At 39.3% G+C, this 15,425-nt stretch overlaps 1 protein-coding gene across 3 annotated transcripts in view; it reads right to left on the bottom strand.

The window, feature by feature from the left end:
• Positions 1-15,425, bottom strand: part of INPP5F (inositol polyphosphate-5-phosphatase F) — an 85,634-nt gene that overhangs the window by 18,392 nt on the left and 51,817 nt on the right. For 2 of the 3 annotated variants that reach the window (XM_047073530.1, XM_047073531.1), the window contains 7 exons: positions 14,613-14,811; positions 13,664-13,843; positions 12,697-12,764; positions 5,539-5,663; positions 4,687-4,764; positions 3,557-3,677; positions 2,195-2,323 (listed from right to left, as the gene is read on the bottom strand). In XM_047073530.1, the coding sequence (XP_046929486.1) occupies positions 2,195-2,323; positions 3,557-3,677; positions 4,687-4,764; positions 5,539-5,663; positions 12,697-12,764; positions 13,664-13,843; positions 14,613-14,811 (900 nt within the window). Of the gene's footprint in view, positions 1-2,194; positions 2,324-3,157; positions 3,210-3,556; positions 3,678-4,686; positions 4,765-5,538; positions 5,664-12,696; positions 12,765-13,663; positions 13,844-14,612; positions 14,812-15,425 lie in introns of those variants that run through there. The other variant, XM_047073532.1, reaches the window with a different exon arrangement.

The raw sequence follows: 15,425 nt of genomic DNA, 5'->3' as shown, positions 1-15,425 counted from the left end.
TCAGCCCAGAGCCTGACGCGGGGCTCGAACTCCCGGACCGCGAGATCGTGACCTGGCTGAAGTCGGACGCTTAACTGACTGCGCCACCCAGGCGCCCCTGTTCTAATCTTTATTATTTCCTTCCTTCTGCTAACTTTGGGCTTACTTTCTTCTTCTTTTTCTAGTTCTTTGAAGTATAAAGTGAGATTGTTTAAGATCTTTCTTTTTTCTTAACGTAGGCATTTATAGCTATAAACTTTCCTTTTAGAACTGCTTTTGCTGCACCCCATAAGTTTGATATGTTGTGTTTCCAATTTCACTTGATTCAAGATATTTCCCTTTTGATTTCTTCTTTAACTCACTCATTATTCAGGAGTGTGTTTCATTTCTACATATTTATGAATCTTCCAATTTTCCCATTATTGATTCCTAGTTTTATATCACTGTGGTCAGAAAAGACACTGATATAATTTCTACCTTTCTGAACTTGTTGAGACTTGTTTTGCAGCCTCACATATGATCTGTCCTGGAAAATGTTCCACGTGTGCTTATGAAGAATGTGTATCCTGCTGTTGTTGGATGAAATGTTCTATATATGTCTGTTGGGTCCATTTCACTGTTTCCTTATTGATTTTCTGCCCAGATGACCCATTGTTGAGAACGGGGTATTTAAAGTCGCCAACTATTATCGTACTATGACTTAGGCAAGTTATTTCTCCTTTTCATTCTATTAGTCGCTGCTCTATATATTTAGGTGTTCTGATGTGGGGTGCATCAAAGTATTTCTCTTTAAACACGAACTTGTACAAGGACTTCTAAAGTTCAATTTCTTTAATTAATAAAAAGCTTTTTGAGATTTATCACTCAACCAAAGATGGACTATCTGATGCCTGTTGAGACCTTGACAGTTTTTTTATAAGAAATATCCTGAGATGAACTATTACCTTAAAGGAAAATTAACACAAAACTAAACTAATTCAACCACTTCCTAATGCCCACAGAGGGAGCATTTAGTGACCAGTAACTATAATTTACATGTAAATTAAATTCTGTGAAGAATGGCTCTGTAGGATCCTCCAAAGACTTATTCATAACAACCACGAAAAGATAATAAAATATTTCTTCAGCATTTACTATGTGCCAGGAATGGCCCCCACATGCACTAAGGCGTATAATACCATGACAATCTTTTTTTTTTTTTTAATTTATGCTTTTTTTTTTTTTAATTTTTTTTTAACGTTTATTTTTGAAGGAGAGAGAGACAGAGCATGAGCGGGGAAGGGGCAGAGAGAGAGAAGGAGACACAGAATCCGAAGCAGGCTGTAGGCTCTGGGCCATCAGCACAGAGCCCGATGCGGGACTCAAACCCACCAACTGTGAGATCATGACCTGGGCCCAAGTCGGACGCTTAACCGACTGAGCCACCCAGGTGCCCCTTTTTATGCTTATTTTAAGAGAGAGAGAGAGAGAGAGAGTGCACACAAGAAGGGGAGGAGCAGAGAGAGAAGAAGACATAGGATGTGAAGCAGGCTCTGGGCTCTGAGCTGTCAGCATAGAGCCCGACACAGGGCTGAAACCCATAGGCTGCGAGATCATGACCGGAACAAGATCATGACCTAAGCTGAAGTCAGGGCTCAACTGACTCAGCCACCCAGGCGACCCTCTCATGACAATCTTTTGAAGTGTGCCTAGTATTATCCTGTTTTACAATGAAGAGACAGACACAGGTTAAGTGACTTGTCCAAGGTTGCAGAGCTAGTAAGACGCAGGATTGGGGATTCAAATTCAGTGGAGGCCAATCATCATACTAGGGACTGAGTCCTGTCAACGGACACATTTTATCTGTATAAAGTTTTAAAAAAACAACTATTTCACATGAAATTCCTCATTTCCAAACTCCCGTGAAAAACTGGAAAATCTAGCAACCCTGGGCCTCTGTCCCAAAAGGAAGCAGAACAGTCCCCTCCTGAGACAAGATATGCTTTTCCTTAGGGTCATACCCATCTCCCCCTTTAATCTAGTGGGTGGTCACATTACCTGGCCTCAGCAGGATGTGAATGTGTGATTCGCACCTTAGCCAAACATTCCTGAAAGGAGTCAGCTACATAGACTACCATCTGTAGCCCACATATCTTCCTCTCAAAAGCAGAGTCAGTTTTCAACCACGTCCAATCTCCCCCAGAATGATCCACAAAAGCATGCTGCACTTACTTACCTTCAGAGCAGCTGTCCCAGCATATTGTCTGCTAATGGAGTCTCCGTTGTTGGCCCACATTATCTGATAGATCCGATTGCATTTCACTGGTAGTGGCTGTTCCGGGGGCATCACACCTAATTTTTTTAGCTGAAATTAACACATTGGTGGATTAGCTACATATAAGCCAGGAAACCATAGCATAAAATACACACTGCAGAAAAAGCATGTTCATAAACAGTTTAGGATCCTCAAATAAAAGTAATGGTGTTTTCAGACTTTCCCCCAAAAAAAGCACAGTTGGGAGAGAGTTTTACGAACTGTTACACATGAATGAATAGAAGGAAATATTTATACTGCTTTGGTGTAATTTTTAATGTGTAGGCTCTTATTATATTTTGTCCGTGTTTTTAATTTTCCTATGAAGTCAAACTATCAAAAAAGCCTACTGAGACAACAATAACACTAACGGTAACACAGCAGTATGTGCCCAATAAAGGTGAACTCTGTGCTGGGGTTCTAAGAGATTTTTTATATAAATTATTTCCTTTACTCCTCATAACAACCCTACGCAATCAATACTCTTATCACATCCATTTTAAGGATGAAGAGACAGAAGTTTCGAGAAGCTGAGTTCTTCACATGGGGTCAAACCTCATATGTGGTAGACAGAGCCAGTGCTTGGACTCAGAATCTGGCAGCTTTAGTGTAACGTTAGAAGGAACGGACTCACAATCTCAAACAGTCACTAGGCTCTATCAAAAAAGCCCTGAAACCATGCTAAGAATTTCCACCTTGAGAACTCACTACTCAGGTGTTGCGGCGTTCAAAGATCTAAAGGAGGACACCGAGTGACAGGCGTAAGGACTGCACAATGCAGCTGCAACCAACCGGGGCGTGGAGGGTAGAGGCTGGTCCTGTGGTGCCAAAGGAGCCAACGGCTGGAGAGGGCGCTGCCAACAGGACCATAACACAGGTGAAGAAGCCTGTTCCTTCTCCTTCCTCCAGCCTCCTGGTCTTCCTCTGGCACCTCCTACTGGCAGAGACCAACACAGAGCTCGGGCTGAGCAGAAAGTGTGGCAAACTCCCAGCCCCATGTGCACAAGGCAGGGTTTGGAGCTGAGAGAAAAAAGGCGTATGACCACAAAGTGCCACCCAATCGACGTTGAAATGCGGGGGTCTCGTATTCTTGAATTGAGTACGTAAGAAAATGCCCCTAATTCCACTTATTTCTAGTGAAGGTTGTACTCGGCAGGTTTGAATGTAACAAGGTTGTTCGTATGCTGTAAATTGTCTACAGAACAAAGATTTTAGTTACTTGTTTACATGTGGGGAAGAAAAGTTAGAAATGAATACTTATAAATCCGAGGGACCACCAATTACCTGCTGTTCCATGACCACTCGCGCAATGGCGGCTTGGACCACGTTGGTGCGATCCAGGCAGTCCATGCAATTGACACGAAAAATCCCTTCTTGTTTACATATTACTCCAGCTTGATCCACCCTTTTCAAAAATAGTATGGGATTATGTTACAATATGAAATACTTCAGCAAGTTTTTCAAAAACCACAATTCCTTAGAGTAGAATAACAACAATAGCACTGGTTATCCATTGTTTGACATATCATTATGTGATGGGCATGACTGAGTACTTTGTAGACGCTGTTGTTAATTTACCTAGTAACTTGGTAAAACAGATGTGATTATTCCCATTTGGGGAAAAAACAAAAACAAAACTGAGGTACAGTGACTTGCTCCAAGTTTCACAACTACGAGGCAGAGGTGACACAACCCCAAATTATGATATTTAAATAATTTAAATATATATTAAAGCCAGAATTATATTAATATATTAAAGCCATAAATATATGATATTTAAATATTTAAATATATATTAAAGCCAGAAGCCACTTTAAAACACCATCCTGTCCCTCCTTTTTGACTCCAAGTAGAAATGCATCTGAACGCATGGAGCTTGAACAAAGTCACTTTACCACTCAGTGAGAAGGCATGAAGCATGCCTTGTGCGTCCAATCTCTCTGTCCACCTCTGGCCTTTCGAGTCCAATTGAAGGTTCTTCCCTAGCATTTAAGCCAATTTCTTCTTCCTACACCTCCCTCCTGCAGTCTGAGAATCATCTTCCTTCTAATTTTGAACTACCTGCAAGCTGAGACCGAGTACCTCTAAGGCTTCCTTCCCTTAGATGAAGGGATGGTGAGAAGAAGAGGAAGAGGAAATATAGACCATGGAGCATTAGATGGAATTAAACAACAGTCCTAGAGCATTTCGCTTCATCTTGCCTGACCATCTGACACCTCTTCCCTTTTCAAAGCTAATGCTGCCTAGTGACTGACACTCTCGAAAAGGAGACTGGGAATTAGGAAGCAAAATAAGAAAAACGAACACGCTTTTTCAGCTTGCTGCTACTATTTTAGTGCTTAGCAGTACCAGACAAATACATCTGATTTCACAGTCCAACAGTTTGTCAAATTGACTTCTTAGGAGATACCTACCAACACCACTTCATGTCAAGAATAATGTCATAAATGGCATCCGTTAGTGTTTGAACATTCTCAAACTTCATTCCTCGGCTAAAACACATGCCAAAAGAAAAAAAAAAGTTTAATAATAGGTTAAACCTAATAACAGATTTTTTAGCTTAAGTCACAGTATTTAAAGTAGCTTGGAAAAATTAAAGAAAACTATTGCTGTAAGTATGTGAGGTTAACTCTACTATAAATTATATAGGCAATTATATACATATTTGTAATTAATCTCTATTGTGAAAGAAAATATATTTAAGAATACATTGAAACCTATCACAGCTATCAGAAGCTTCTTTCCCCCCACCAAATTTTCAAAACTTAGGTAAACGAACCCACATCAGAGCCAGGATTAGGACAAAAGAAGCTAGCTTTCAGAACACACACAAGTTAAAATTACCATCAAAATGATCCAGTGACTGTTGTTTTTCCAGAGCAAACTCTAGTGAAGCTTATCCATAGAGAAAGAAGTATTATTAATAGAGCATGAAGATGAGCCAGCAGAATGATTTTTAAGTAAGGGTACTCGATTACTTCTGCTAGGCTTGGACTCAAGCTGAAAGGAAAAGCTCCAGAAGTTCTTCGAGTGATAAAAGGAAAAATGGAACTCTCCATTGCCATGTTGTTTTGGGGAAGATGAAATATTTCAGGAACAATTCAATTTTTAGCCAAAATAAAGCTCATATGAAAATTAAAACTAAGTTAACAATGAGAAGAAGAAAGTGTTCTTCCCCGTAAGGAAGAGGAGAGCTCAGCTTGCTGTGGGAGCGTGTACCACAAACACTGGAACTGATCAAAACTCCCATCAGGAAGCCCTCTTACCAGTGCTCATGGAAGTCAAATGAGACATAAGTGAGGTGTGAGCTGTTGAAGAGTAACACTTGTTTCAGGTAAGCATCGCCGATAATTTTCTCCCTGCCTGCCTGGTCCACCAAGTTAATAATAACCTGTGAAAGTTAAGGGAACACAAATTCAGTTTAATCAGATGCTAAACTCAATGTGGTTTTGAATCAGTTTATTTGAAATTGTTTTAGAAATATTTGATAGCCATACTTAGAAATTTATCCACTCAGGCATAAATTTTTTCCCCTATAAAGTTAGATTTTCACTTGTTATATTTAGGTAGCATTAATAGTTGTTTAATGTACTATGTATCTGCAATGACCAATTAGAATAAATTGGTAAAAACCAATTAAAAAACCAATTAGAATTGGTTATAATAAAATAACAAACAAGGTCCTTTGTAATGCAAATATTAAAAATATTTAGAAGTTTTAAAAAATATACAAGACCTACTTATGAGCACTATAAAACTTTGCTTAAACACGTAAAAAAAAATCTGAGTAAATGGAAAGACACACTATGGTGCTAGATAGTGAGATTCAATATTATAAAGATGTCAAGTCTCCCCAGATTAAACACTCAACAATCCCAATCAAAATTTGATCAGGATCTTTCTGTGGACTTTGACAAGTTAATTCTGAAGTTCCTCTAGAAGGTAAGTATATGGAAAAAGTTTTGAAGACTAATAATAAAGGAGGACTTGTCCCATTGGAAAGCAAAACATACTCTAAATCTGCAGCAATTAAGACAGAAGTACTCGTGGAGAAACAGATGAATGACCCATAGAACGGGACAGCCAGCTTAGAGACAGACCTATGCACATTGAGGAATCTAAAATATTAACAATATCATTCTGGGAGAAATAAAAAATACTCTATAAATGGTACTGGGATAATTATCTATCTACATAGTGGGGGAAAACTTACTGTAGCTCTCTAAATCTCATTATATACAAATCATAAGATGCATTAATGACCTAAATATTTTTTGAAGTTATAAAAAAGCTAGAAGAATATTCGGGGTGATGTTTCCATAACTGTAGGATGGGACGTAACTTTCTAAGCGTAAGAACCAGAGGGCATAAAGAAAAAGATGGACAAATGTGACAACATAAAAATTTAAAACCTCTTTACCCAATGACAATACAAGTAAGCAAAGGTAAAACAAAACAAAAAGACACAAAGGACTACGTGGGGGAACAGACCCGTAACATTAAACCAATACTATATAAGAGTGCTATAAATTCAGTAAGAAGAAGAGTAAATTCACAATACAGAGGAAATTCACAAGAGAAAATATATAAATAGCCAATAAACATGAGGCTACAACTTTGTTAATAATCAAAGAGACAGAGGCAAACCAAGAGACAGACTCTCAACTGTAGAAAACAAACTGGTGGTTACCGGAGGGGAGATGGGTGGAGGGATGGGTTAAATAGGTGATGGGGACTAAGGAGGACACTTGTGATGAGCACCTGGAATCGAATGGCAGTGTTGAGTTGCCATATTGTATACCTGAAACTAATATTACGCTGTATGTTAACTAAATGGAATTTAAATAAAAGCTCTTAAAAAAAAAAAGAAATACTAATTTTAAAACAGAAAACTAGCTTTCATCTTTACAGAGGCAAAAATTGAATCCTAAATGTCATCAGCATCGGTGAATATACGGGGAGATGGGCATGGCTCCCACTGTTGCTGAGGGTATAAACTGTTGGGATCTTTTGGGGAACAACAAAGTGGTAGTTATCAAGTTTCAATGCATCCTGTTTGATCCGGTCATTCTGCCTCTAGAAATCTGTTCTGTAAAGCAACTAAGTGTCCCAAAGTACACAAAAGTTGTTTTCTGGAATTTTTGTTTTTACAATAGCAAAAACTAGATCCTAAGGGTCCACCAAGAGATAAACGGTTAAATAACAGCCATGGAACATTAAGTGAAAACAGCTGCAGAATAGCATACATGGTATAGCCCTCCACTGACTTCATTTTAAATGTGCATATATACACGTGTCCAGATGGGCTTTTGCTGCAAATGACAAATCACTGACTCAGGTCTCAGAGCAAGAAGTCTGGAAGCGGCATGGTTCCGGAATTGCTTAATTCAGTGGCACCAGTACCAATTCTCCCCGTCTTTTTGCTCTGCCATCCTCAGCACACTGGTCAGCCCTGAGGCCAGTTCATTCACGGTTTTGCCATAGCTGCAGCGGCACGTCACATCCACACACAACAATCACGGAGGGACTGTTGGGTTCTGTATCTCCGCTTATTTATTAGAGCAGGAGATCTTTCCCAGAAGCTTCCCAGCAGACTTCCCTCACATCATCCCTCACTGGCCAAACTGCCGATGAACACAAACAGGCCAATGCCTAAGCCAATCACTGGCAACAGGAACAGTGGTGCCACCCTGATTGAGTCAGGCTGACCGTGGGCCCACCTCCCAGAAAGCAATTACCCAGGGGATGCAGGTGGACAAGGGAACATTACTGGGGTCCTATCAGAAAGGAGGTGTCTGCTCAGTACACACGCTGGTAAAACTGACGTGTACAAACAGGCTTTAAAAGTCCGTACAGAACAGGGATGAGGGTGGTTAAGGAGGTTATTGTTACTACTTCCTTTACACGCTTCAGTATCATTAAAATTCATATTTTAAGCAAGTCTATTTTTTTAATGTTTATTTATTTTTGAGAAAGAGAGACAGAGTGAGACCGGGGGAGGGGCAGAGAGAGAGGGAAGACACAGAATCCAAAGCAGGTTCCAGGCTGTGAGCTGTCAGCACAGAGCCTGACACGGGGCTCAAACCCACAATCCTGAGATCAAGAGTTGCATGCTCGCCAGCTGAGCCAGCCAAGTTGCCCCTAGTTGTTACATTTAAATTGTGGTTTGGAGCGCCTAGGTAGCTCAGTCGGTTAAGCATCTGACTTTAGCTCAGATCACAATTTCACATTATCTCAAAAATAAACAAACGTTAAAAAAATAATAAATTGTGGTTTATTTTCTGTAGTGCTAATTATAATTGCACATATTGCTGATATATGAACTTATTCACACTGTAAAAAATTTCAACCATATGGGAATGTAAGCCGGTGCAGCCACTCTAGAAAACAGTATGGAGGTTCCTCAAAAAACTAAAAACAGAACCACCCTATGACCCAGCAATGGCAGTACTAGGCATTGATCCAAGGGATACAGGTGTGCTGTTTCCAAGGGACACATGCACCCCCATGTTTATAGCAGCACTATCGACAATAGCCAAAGGATGGAAAGAGCCCAAATGTCCATCGATGGATGAATGGATAAAGAAGATGTGGTATATATATACAATGGAGTATTACTCGGCAATCAAAAAGAATGAAATCTTGCCATTTGCAACTACGTGGATGGAACTAGAGGGTGTTATGCTAAGTGAAATTAGAGAAAGACAAAAATCAAAGGACTTCACTCATATGAGGACTTTAAGAGACGAAACAAATGAACAGAAGGGAAGGGAAACAAAAATAATATAAAAACAGGGAGGGGGACAAAACAGAAGAGACTCAAATATGGAGAACAAACTGAGGGTTGCTGGAGGGGTTGTGGAAGGGGGGATGGGCTAAATGGGTAAGGGGCACTAAGGAATCTACTCCTGAAATCACTGTTGCACTAGATGCTAACTAATTTGGATGTAAATTTAAAAAAATAAAACAAGTTAAAAAAAAATTTCAAACATAAAGGTCAAATCCCTTCTCACCACAACCCAGACCCACACCCTTCCCTGGAGGTAACAACAGTTACCGTTCAGTGTGTGCCCTTTCAGCCCATATAAAGGTATGCCTACGTAAATGTGCACGCCACATATGTGTGAGAACATATATGTGGAAAAGAACTACGTGTATATAAACGACACGGTTTTGTTTTGTGGGTTTGAAATGGCAACACACCATATGCTCTTACAGTCTTTTCTCGCTCTGTGTGATCTTAAGATGTTTCCATGCTAGTGCACACAGATCTACCTCATCGCTTTTAAGCGTCTGTAGTCAACACTTTATTTTTTTTTTAAATATATATATTTTTTAACGTTTATTTATTTTTGAGACAGGGAGAGACAGCATGAACGGGGTAGGGTCAGAGAGAGAGGGAGACACAGAATCTGAAACAGGCTCCACCCAGGCTCTGAGCTGTCAGCACAGAGCCTGACGCGGGGCTTGAACTCACAGACCGCGAGATCATGACCTGAGCCAAAGTCGGATGCTTAACCGAATGAGCCACCCAGGCGCCCCTGTAGTCAACACTTTAAATGTGTCACACTGTTTATCCACTGACGTTCTGATGAACAGTCAGGTTACTTTCATGCTGCAAAAAATGCTCTTGTACATGCCTCCTGGATTGAACGTGAGTTTCAGGTACATTTAAACATTTTTTTGTATTAGAGTCCCAGTTATTTCACATCCTTAATGGAACTTGGTATGTATGATTGTTTTATTTTAGTCATTCTGGTGTATAAGCGGTTTTAGTTTGTATTTCCCTGATGATGGGTGAAGTTCAACACCCTTTCAGATGTTTATTGGCCTATTAAATACACTTTTTCATGAACATCTGCTTAAGTCTTTTGTCGCCTTTTCTTTTAGGTTGTACATCTATTTTTAGCGTTTTTAAGAGGTTTTTTTGTTTTTAGTAACTCTAGATAGGAATCTTTTGTCCTATATATTGTATTAAAAAATCTTAAATATCTTCTACTTTGTGAATTGCTTTCCCATTCTTAGTGGTGCCTCTTAATAAACAGAAGTTCTTTATTTTAATAAAGTCTAAATTATTTTTTCATTATGGTTTGGGATTTAAGTCCTATTTAATTTTAATACAGTTTAAATAAATGATAAAACTTTGATAACAATTAAAAATTTAGTAAAGTCAAATGTATCAATATTTTTCATTATTGGTTAATGCTTTTTAAGTCCTAAGACCAAAGATCAAAAAGATGCTCTGGGGGTGCCAAGGTGAGTCTGGGCCAAGGCCCTGGGTCTTTTTAAAACAAAACAAAACAAAACAAAACAAAACAAAACAAAAAAACCCTATATTTTCCTTTAAAAGGTTTACAGTTTAACTTTTTGCATTCAGATCCATATCCACCTAGAAATGACTTCTATATATAATATATAGGAAAGATATCAAAAAGCAAAACTACCAGATTAACAGTATAAGCATATTTTATTTTGATTGATAATACCATTCAAAATAGCTATACCAACTTATGTTTCCTCTAGCAATCTGTGAGCGTTCTCATTTCCCCAATTACTTGCCTTTATTTCTTACTGTCAAACTTTATAATTTTTTCAATCTGAGGGGTTTTAAAATTTTTTTATTTTTGAGAGAGAGAGAGCACGAGGAGGGGAGGGACAGAGAGACAGGACAGAGGATCCGAAGCGGGCTATGTACTGATAGCAGTGAGCTTGACTTGGGGCTCGAACCCATGAACCGTGAGATCACGACCTGAGCTTAAGTCTGACACTCAACTGAGCCACCCAGGTGGCCATGAGGGTTTGCTTTTTATTTCCCTGCTCAGACTTTGGGACTGCACGAAATTTCTACATTAATTTTGGAAGAACTGAAATCTATTCAGTATTAATCCTTCTTTCCAGGAACATGGTATTTTTTCTCCATTTATCCAGGTTTTCCTTTGCATTCTTTAGTAATTCTTCATCCCATCTCCCATCCCCATACACCACAGACTAGACTATCGTAGACTCTAAGTCTCAAGTTCTCTCTTGGCCAGCAAAAGAACAGATGCAGGATTAAAAGTGAGAGATGGCTCATGTCTGGGAAAAGACAAGAGCCCCGAATAAGGGTCCTTGCTCCGTATTTATGAAGATTTACAAACTTGATGGGAGTGCATAAAGAGACAATGAATCTGTGAACATTAACTCATGGGCATGAAGGAAAGGGGGTTTTGAAGATATACGGTGTTTGGGGTTTGGGTCAATATAAAACAAAATCCTGGCACCGCACAGATGGTTGTTAAAGGCAGACAGGAGGCACTGCGTCTGTTTATCTTAGCTAGCCTAGGGGATAAGACAGGGAAAATAACCTCAGGGTTAACAAGGCACCTTTCTCTTGTTAATCAGCTCAGCTCTGGGCAGCATCACCGCAGGGCAGCAGTCTATAGCCTTATTTACCTGTTTACCTAATTTGGTCCTTCCTTCCTGTGAAAGCTTTCTGCTATAGCACTAATTTGGGGGGCTTGGGGGGTAATCTTGCTTACCCTACATATCTTTGTATTGGGGGCCTTTGCCCCACCTACTCTATTCTGGGGGCCTCAGCCACCCCCCTTTCTCTATCCTTATAACACCCAATCTTGTTTACCCAAACTTGGGTGTGAGCATCCTATGGCTTTGTAATTCTTTTTTTTTTTTTTAATTTAAAAAAAAAATGTTTATCTTTATTTTTGAGACAGAGACAGAGCATGGGGGGGGGGGCGGGGAGAGGGAGACACAGAATCAGAAGCAGGCTCCAGGCTCTGAGCTGTCAGCACAGAGCCTGACGCGGGGCTCGAACTCGACAACTGCGAGATCATGACCCGAGCCAGAGCCAAAGCCGGATGCTCAACAGACTGAGCCACCCAGGCGCCCCTGGCTTTATAATTCTTTATGCCTTGTTAACCCATCAGTGCTTATTCCCCAAGCTTATCCCCCACAGGTTATTCTATACAAATCTTGTATCTGAAATCTGGTCATCTTATTGAACTTGTAATTTCACTTAATAGTTTTCACTTGATTTTAGTCTATATGATCACAGTCCTACATATAAATACATGAGAGGTGGGCAGAGAGAAAAGATCTTGAAGATAGACACATATCAAATTGTTATCTTCAGGAAGCAGAACTACAGGTGGTACTGAGAGATGCCTTTCTTTCCTTACTCTGGATACTTCAACTATAATAATTAACGACAGTAGACTAATTCTTATCTAAAAACAGTCTAAAGTAGCTGATTCAATTCTTCCTAGAGAATATTAGAAATACTCTTAGCTTATGTATTCTTCAACTTCATGGCAAGATGCCATTTTGTTTAATTACAAATAGTATATTGTTATTTTCACGAAATTTAAAGAAATAGATACATAACCATGGCTGAAAATGAAGGAACATTAATACAGATCAAAGCCCACCTGTTTTTTGTAAATTTTCAGTTGTTCTTCGAAATGGGCACAGAAATAGGCAATGGTGTCCTTTTCACCTACAAAGAAGTGATACAAAATCTATTTTTCTTTCCGATGTTTGAGACAGAAATTAGTGTCTATTCCACCCTTACTCTTACTTTTCAACAATTTCTTGGCCACCAAATGTAACTAAGATGGTCTAAAACCAGTATTTTAAAATAAAATGAGCCAAAGCCAAAGCCCTCAGATTCCTTTTCCCCCCAGTTAGACTGCACCAGGTCACACTGGAAAAGCACACTATGTAATCAGGACCTTTATTGTTCATGTGTCCAGCCTGTTGTCAGAAAGGGTTCCATGTAGTTTATAGTAAGAGAATAAAACTCCTCTAAAAATATGAATATTATAAACTGAAGGTTTACTGGATTCTTACAAATATCAATTGAGTTTTGAGAGAAAAATATTCTGTAAACAATTTTTAAAATCAACCTCATTGAGTTACCTGGTTAGACTGATATGATTTAGCCATTCCAGCGCTAAAGTTAAAATACTAGAAGAAATTAAATCCTCAATAGCTAAAACAACAACAAACCTTACACAGCGAGACACTTGAGTAAAGGCATCTGATCTATTTTTTGTAGATGCCATCTGAACATATCTCCTGCTTCTATTAATATTGACTACATTCACCCTTTTCCAAAAGTAAACATTTCATAAAGTATTCTCCAAAGAAACAATTAAAATCTGTGAAATAAGCTTTATTTTATTCTATTGTGAGGGCATTTTTTATTGTTAAACAACTTACTTAAACTGTCAACAACCATTATAACTCTTGCAATTACAATACCTCTATTAAATCTCACCAACTGGAATATTGTTTTAAATGAAGTATCTGGCCAAGCAAATCCAAACCTATAAAATACCTAATATTTTAAAAAATACTCTCTCAAATCATCATCTACGTAATGAACATGCTTACTTTTGTCCAGTCGTGGTCGCGGATTATATCGATACCCAACCTGGCTCCAAAAGACAGGCACAGAGCCTCGTGTTTGAATAAATGACAAAGTATGATTATGAACATGAATCAACTGCTCAGTTTCCACATAATTGGCAACATTGCCATTTTTATCCACTCCTCTTCGTTTATAACGCATTCCTAAAAGAAAATTAAAACAGAAAACAACATAAAAAAACATTAGTCTGATTAGATATGCTACTGCTTTTTCTTTTTTTTTTTTTTATGTTTATTTTGAGAGAGAGGGACATAGAGCACAAGCAGGGGAGGGGCAGAGAGAGAGGGAGACAGAATCCAAAGCAGGCTCCAGGCTGTCAGCACAGAACCCGATGCAGGGCTCAAACCCACGAACTGTGAGATCATGATCTGAGCCGAAGTCGGATGCTTAACCGACTGAGACACCCAGGCGCCCCTGATTAGATATGCTTCTTAACCAAATCCATCTTCCCGGATAGCTTTAAGGATCTAATGTGCAACTTCCAGGCAGAACAGCATCAACTTCCCCCAAACTCATAACTCTATGCATCATTGTTTTGTACAAGTTGAAGCGAAGCTACTTTCTGTGAACTGAAAGGGAAAGGTTTTCCCGAGGGCGCTGGTGCTCAGGAAGGATTTATTACCGTGATACAGGCTGTCAGTGGGAACAATGGTATTTAGAAACATATCCCAAGTGACTTTCTTCTCTTCTCCATATATATACCTCTTTTTCTTTCTGCTTTTGTTAACTCTCCCCCATTCACCTCCCTCCAAAAATTGGTCCCCAATTACATCACACGATTTAGAGTCACTGAGCACTTTGAAGCCAATTATGCTTCCAACTCCATTATTGTCATTAGCATTTCAACCCATCTGCAGCTTTTCCATTCTCGTCTGAATTTAACTTGCACATGATTTCAACCCTTTTACTCACCTGCTCTGTGCCTACTTCGGCGTGAAATGAGAGCCACGAGAAATCGTGGGTGAATGTCATCTACACAGGTGGACTCCTGAGGGGGGGTCTCTGGGCTGCTTTTCTCATCATCAGATGATTCATTATAATTAACCACAAGTTCTTCAATCTGCACGAAACCTTGGATAATGGGGAGAATCCAAAAGTCCACATCTGGTGTCTGAAAACAATATGAATATCATGTTGTTTCTATTCTGTATGGTCCTGCTGCTTTCTTAAATAGAGGCTAGCACATATTTGTCGGTTTCCTAGAAGCAGAAACCTTCTGTTTCTTAACCATGTTTTCTGCTTATTGGAGAATGGCAGAAAAAAGGGAGGGAGGAAGGAAGACAAAGGGGAGAGCCTTTTTCTCTATGGTGAGCATTCAAAAACAGCTGCCTGAGAGGTCCCTGGCTGGCTCAGTCGGTAGAGCAGATATAGCATGAGACTCTTGATCTTGGGGTTACAAGTTTGAGCCCCACATTGGGTATAGAGATTACTTACAAAAATAAATAAATAAAAAGAGCTGCCTAAGAGGACCCACCGGATAGAAGCCACACTGCCTGGGTAACAAATTCAACCTCCACCACTTACGAACTCACTCTGATGAATCACTTAACCTCACCGTGCCCCAACGTCCTGCTTTGAGAAATAGGAAAAACTGTTACCTCATTTGGTTGAGTGAGTAAAATGTAAAAAGTGTTTGGCATAGTGCCTGCCTTATTGTAAGGATTTAACAGACATAGCTACTATGATTATTCCCATTGGTACAGAAAAAACAAAAAACAAAAAAAC

Source organism: Lynx rufus, unplaced genomic scaffold (assembly GCF_022079265.1).
Source record: "Lynx rufus isolate CCGP_SWC_20201006 ecotype Redwood Valley unplaced genomic scaffold, mLynRuf1.p SCAF_11, whole genome shotgun sequence".
NCBI lineage: Eukaryota > Metazoa > Chordata > Mammalia > Carnivora > Felidae > Lynx > Lynx rufus.
The sequence above is the reverse complement of the archived record's forward strand: the minus strand, read 5'-3'. Positions and strand labels throughout refer to the sequence as shown.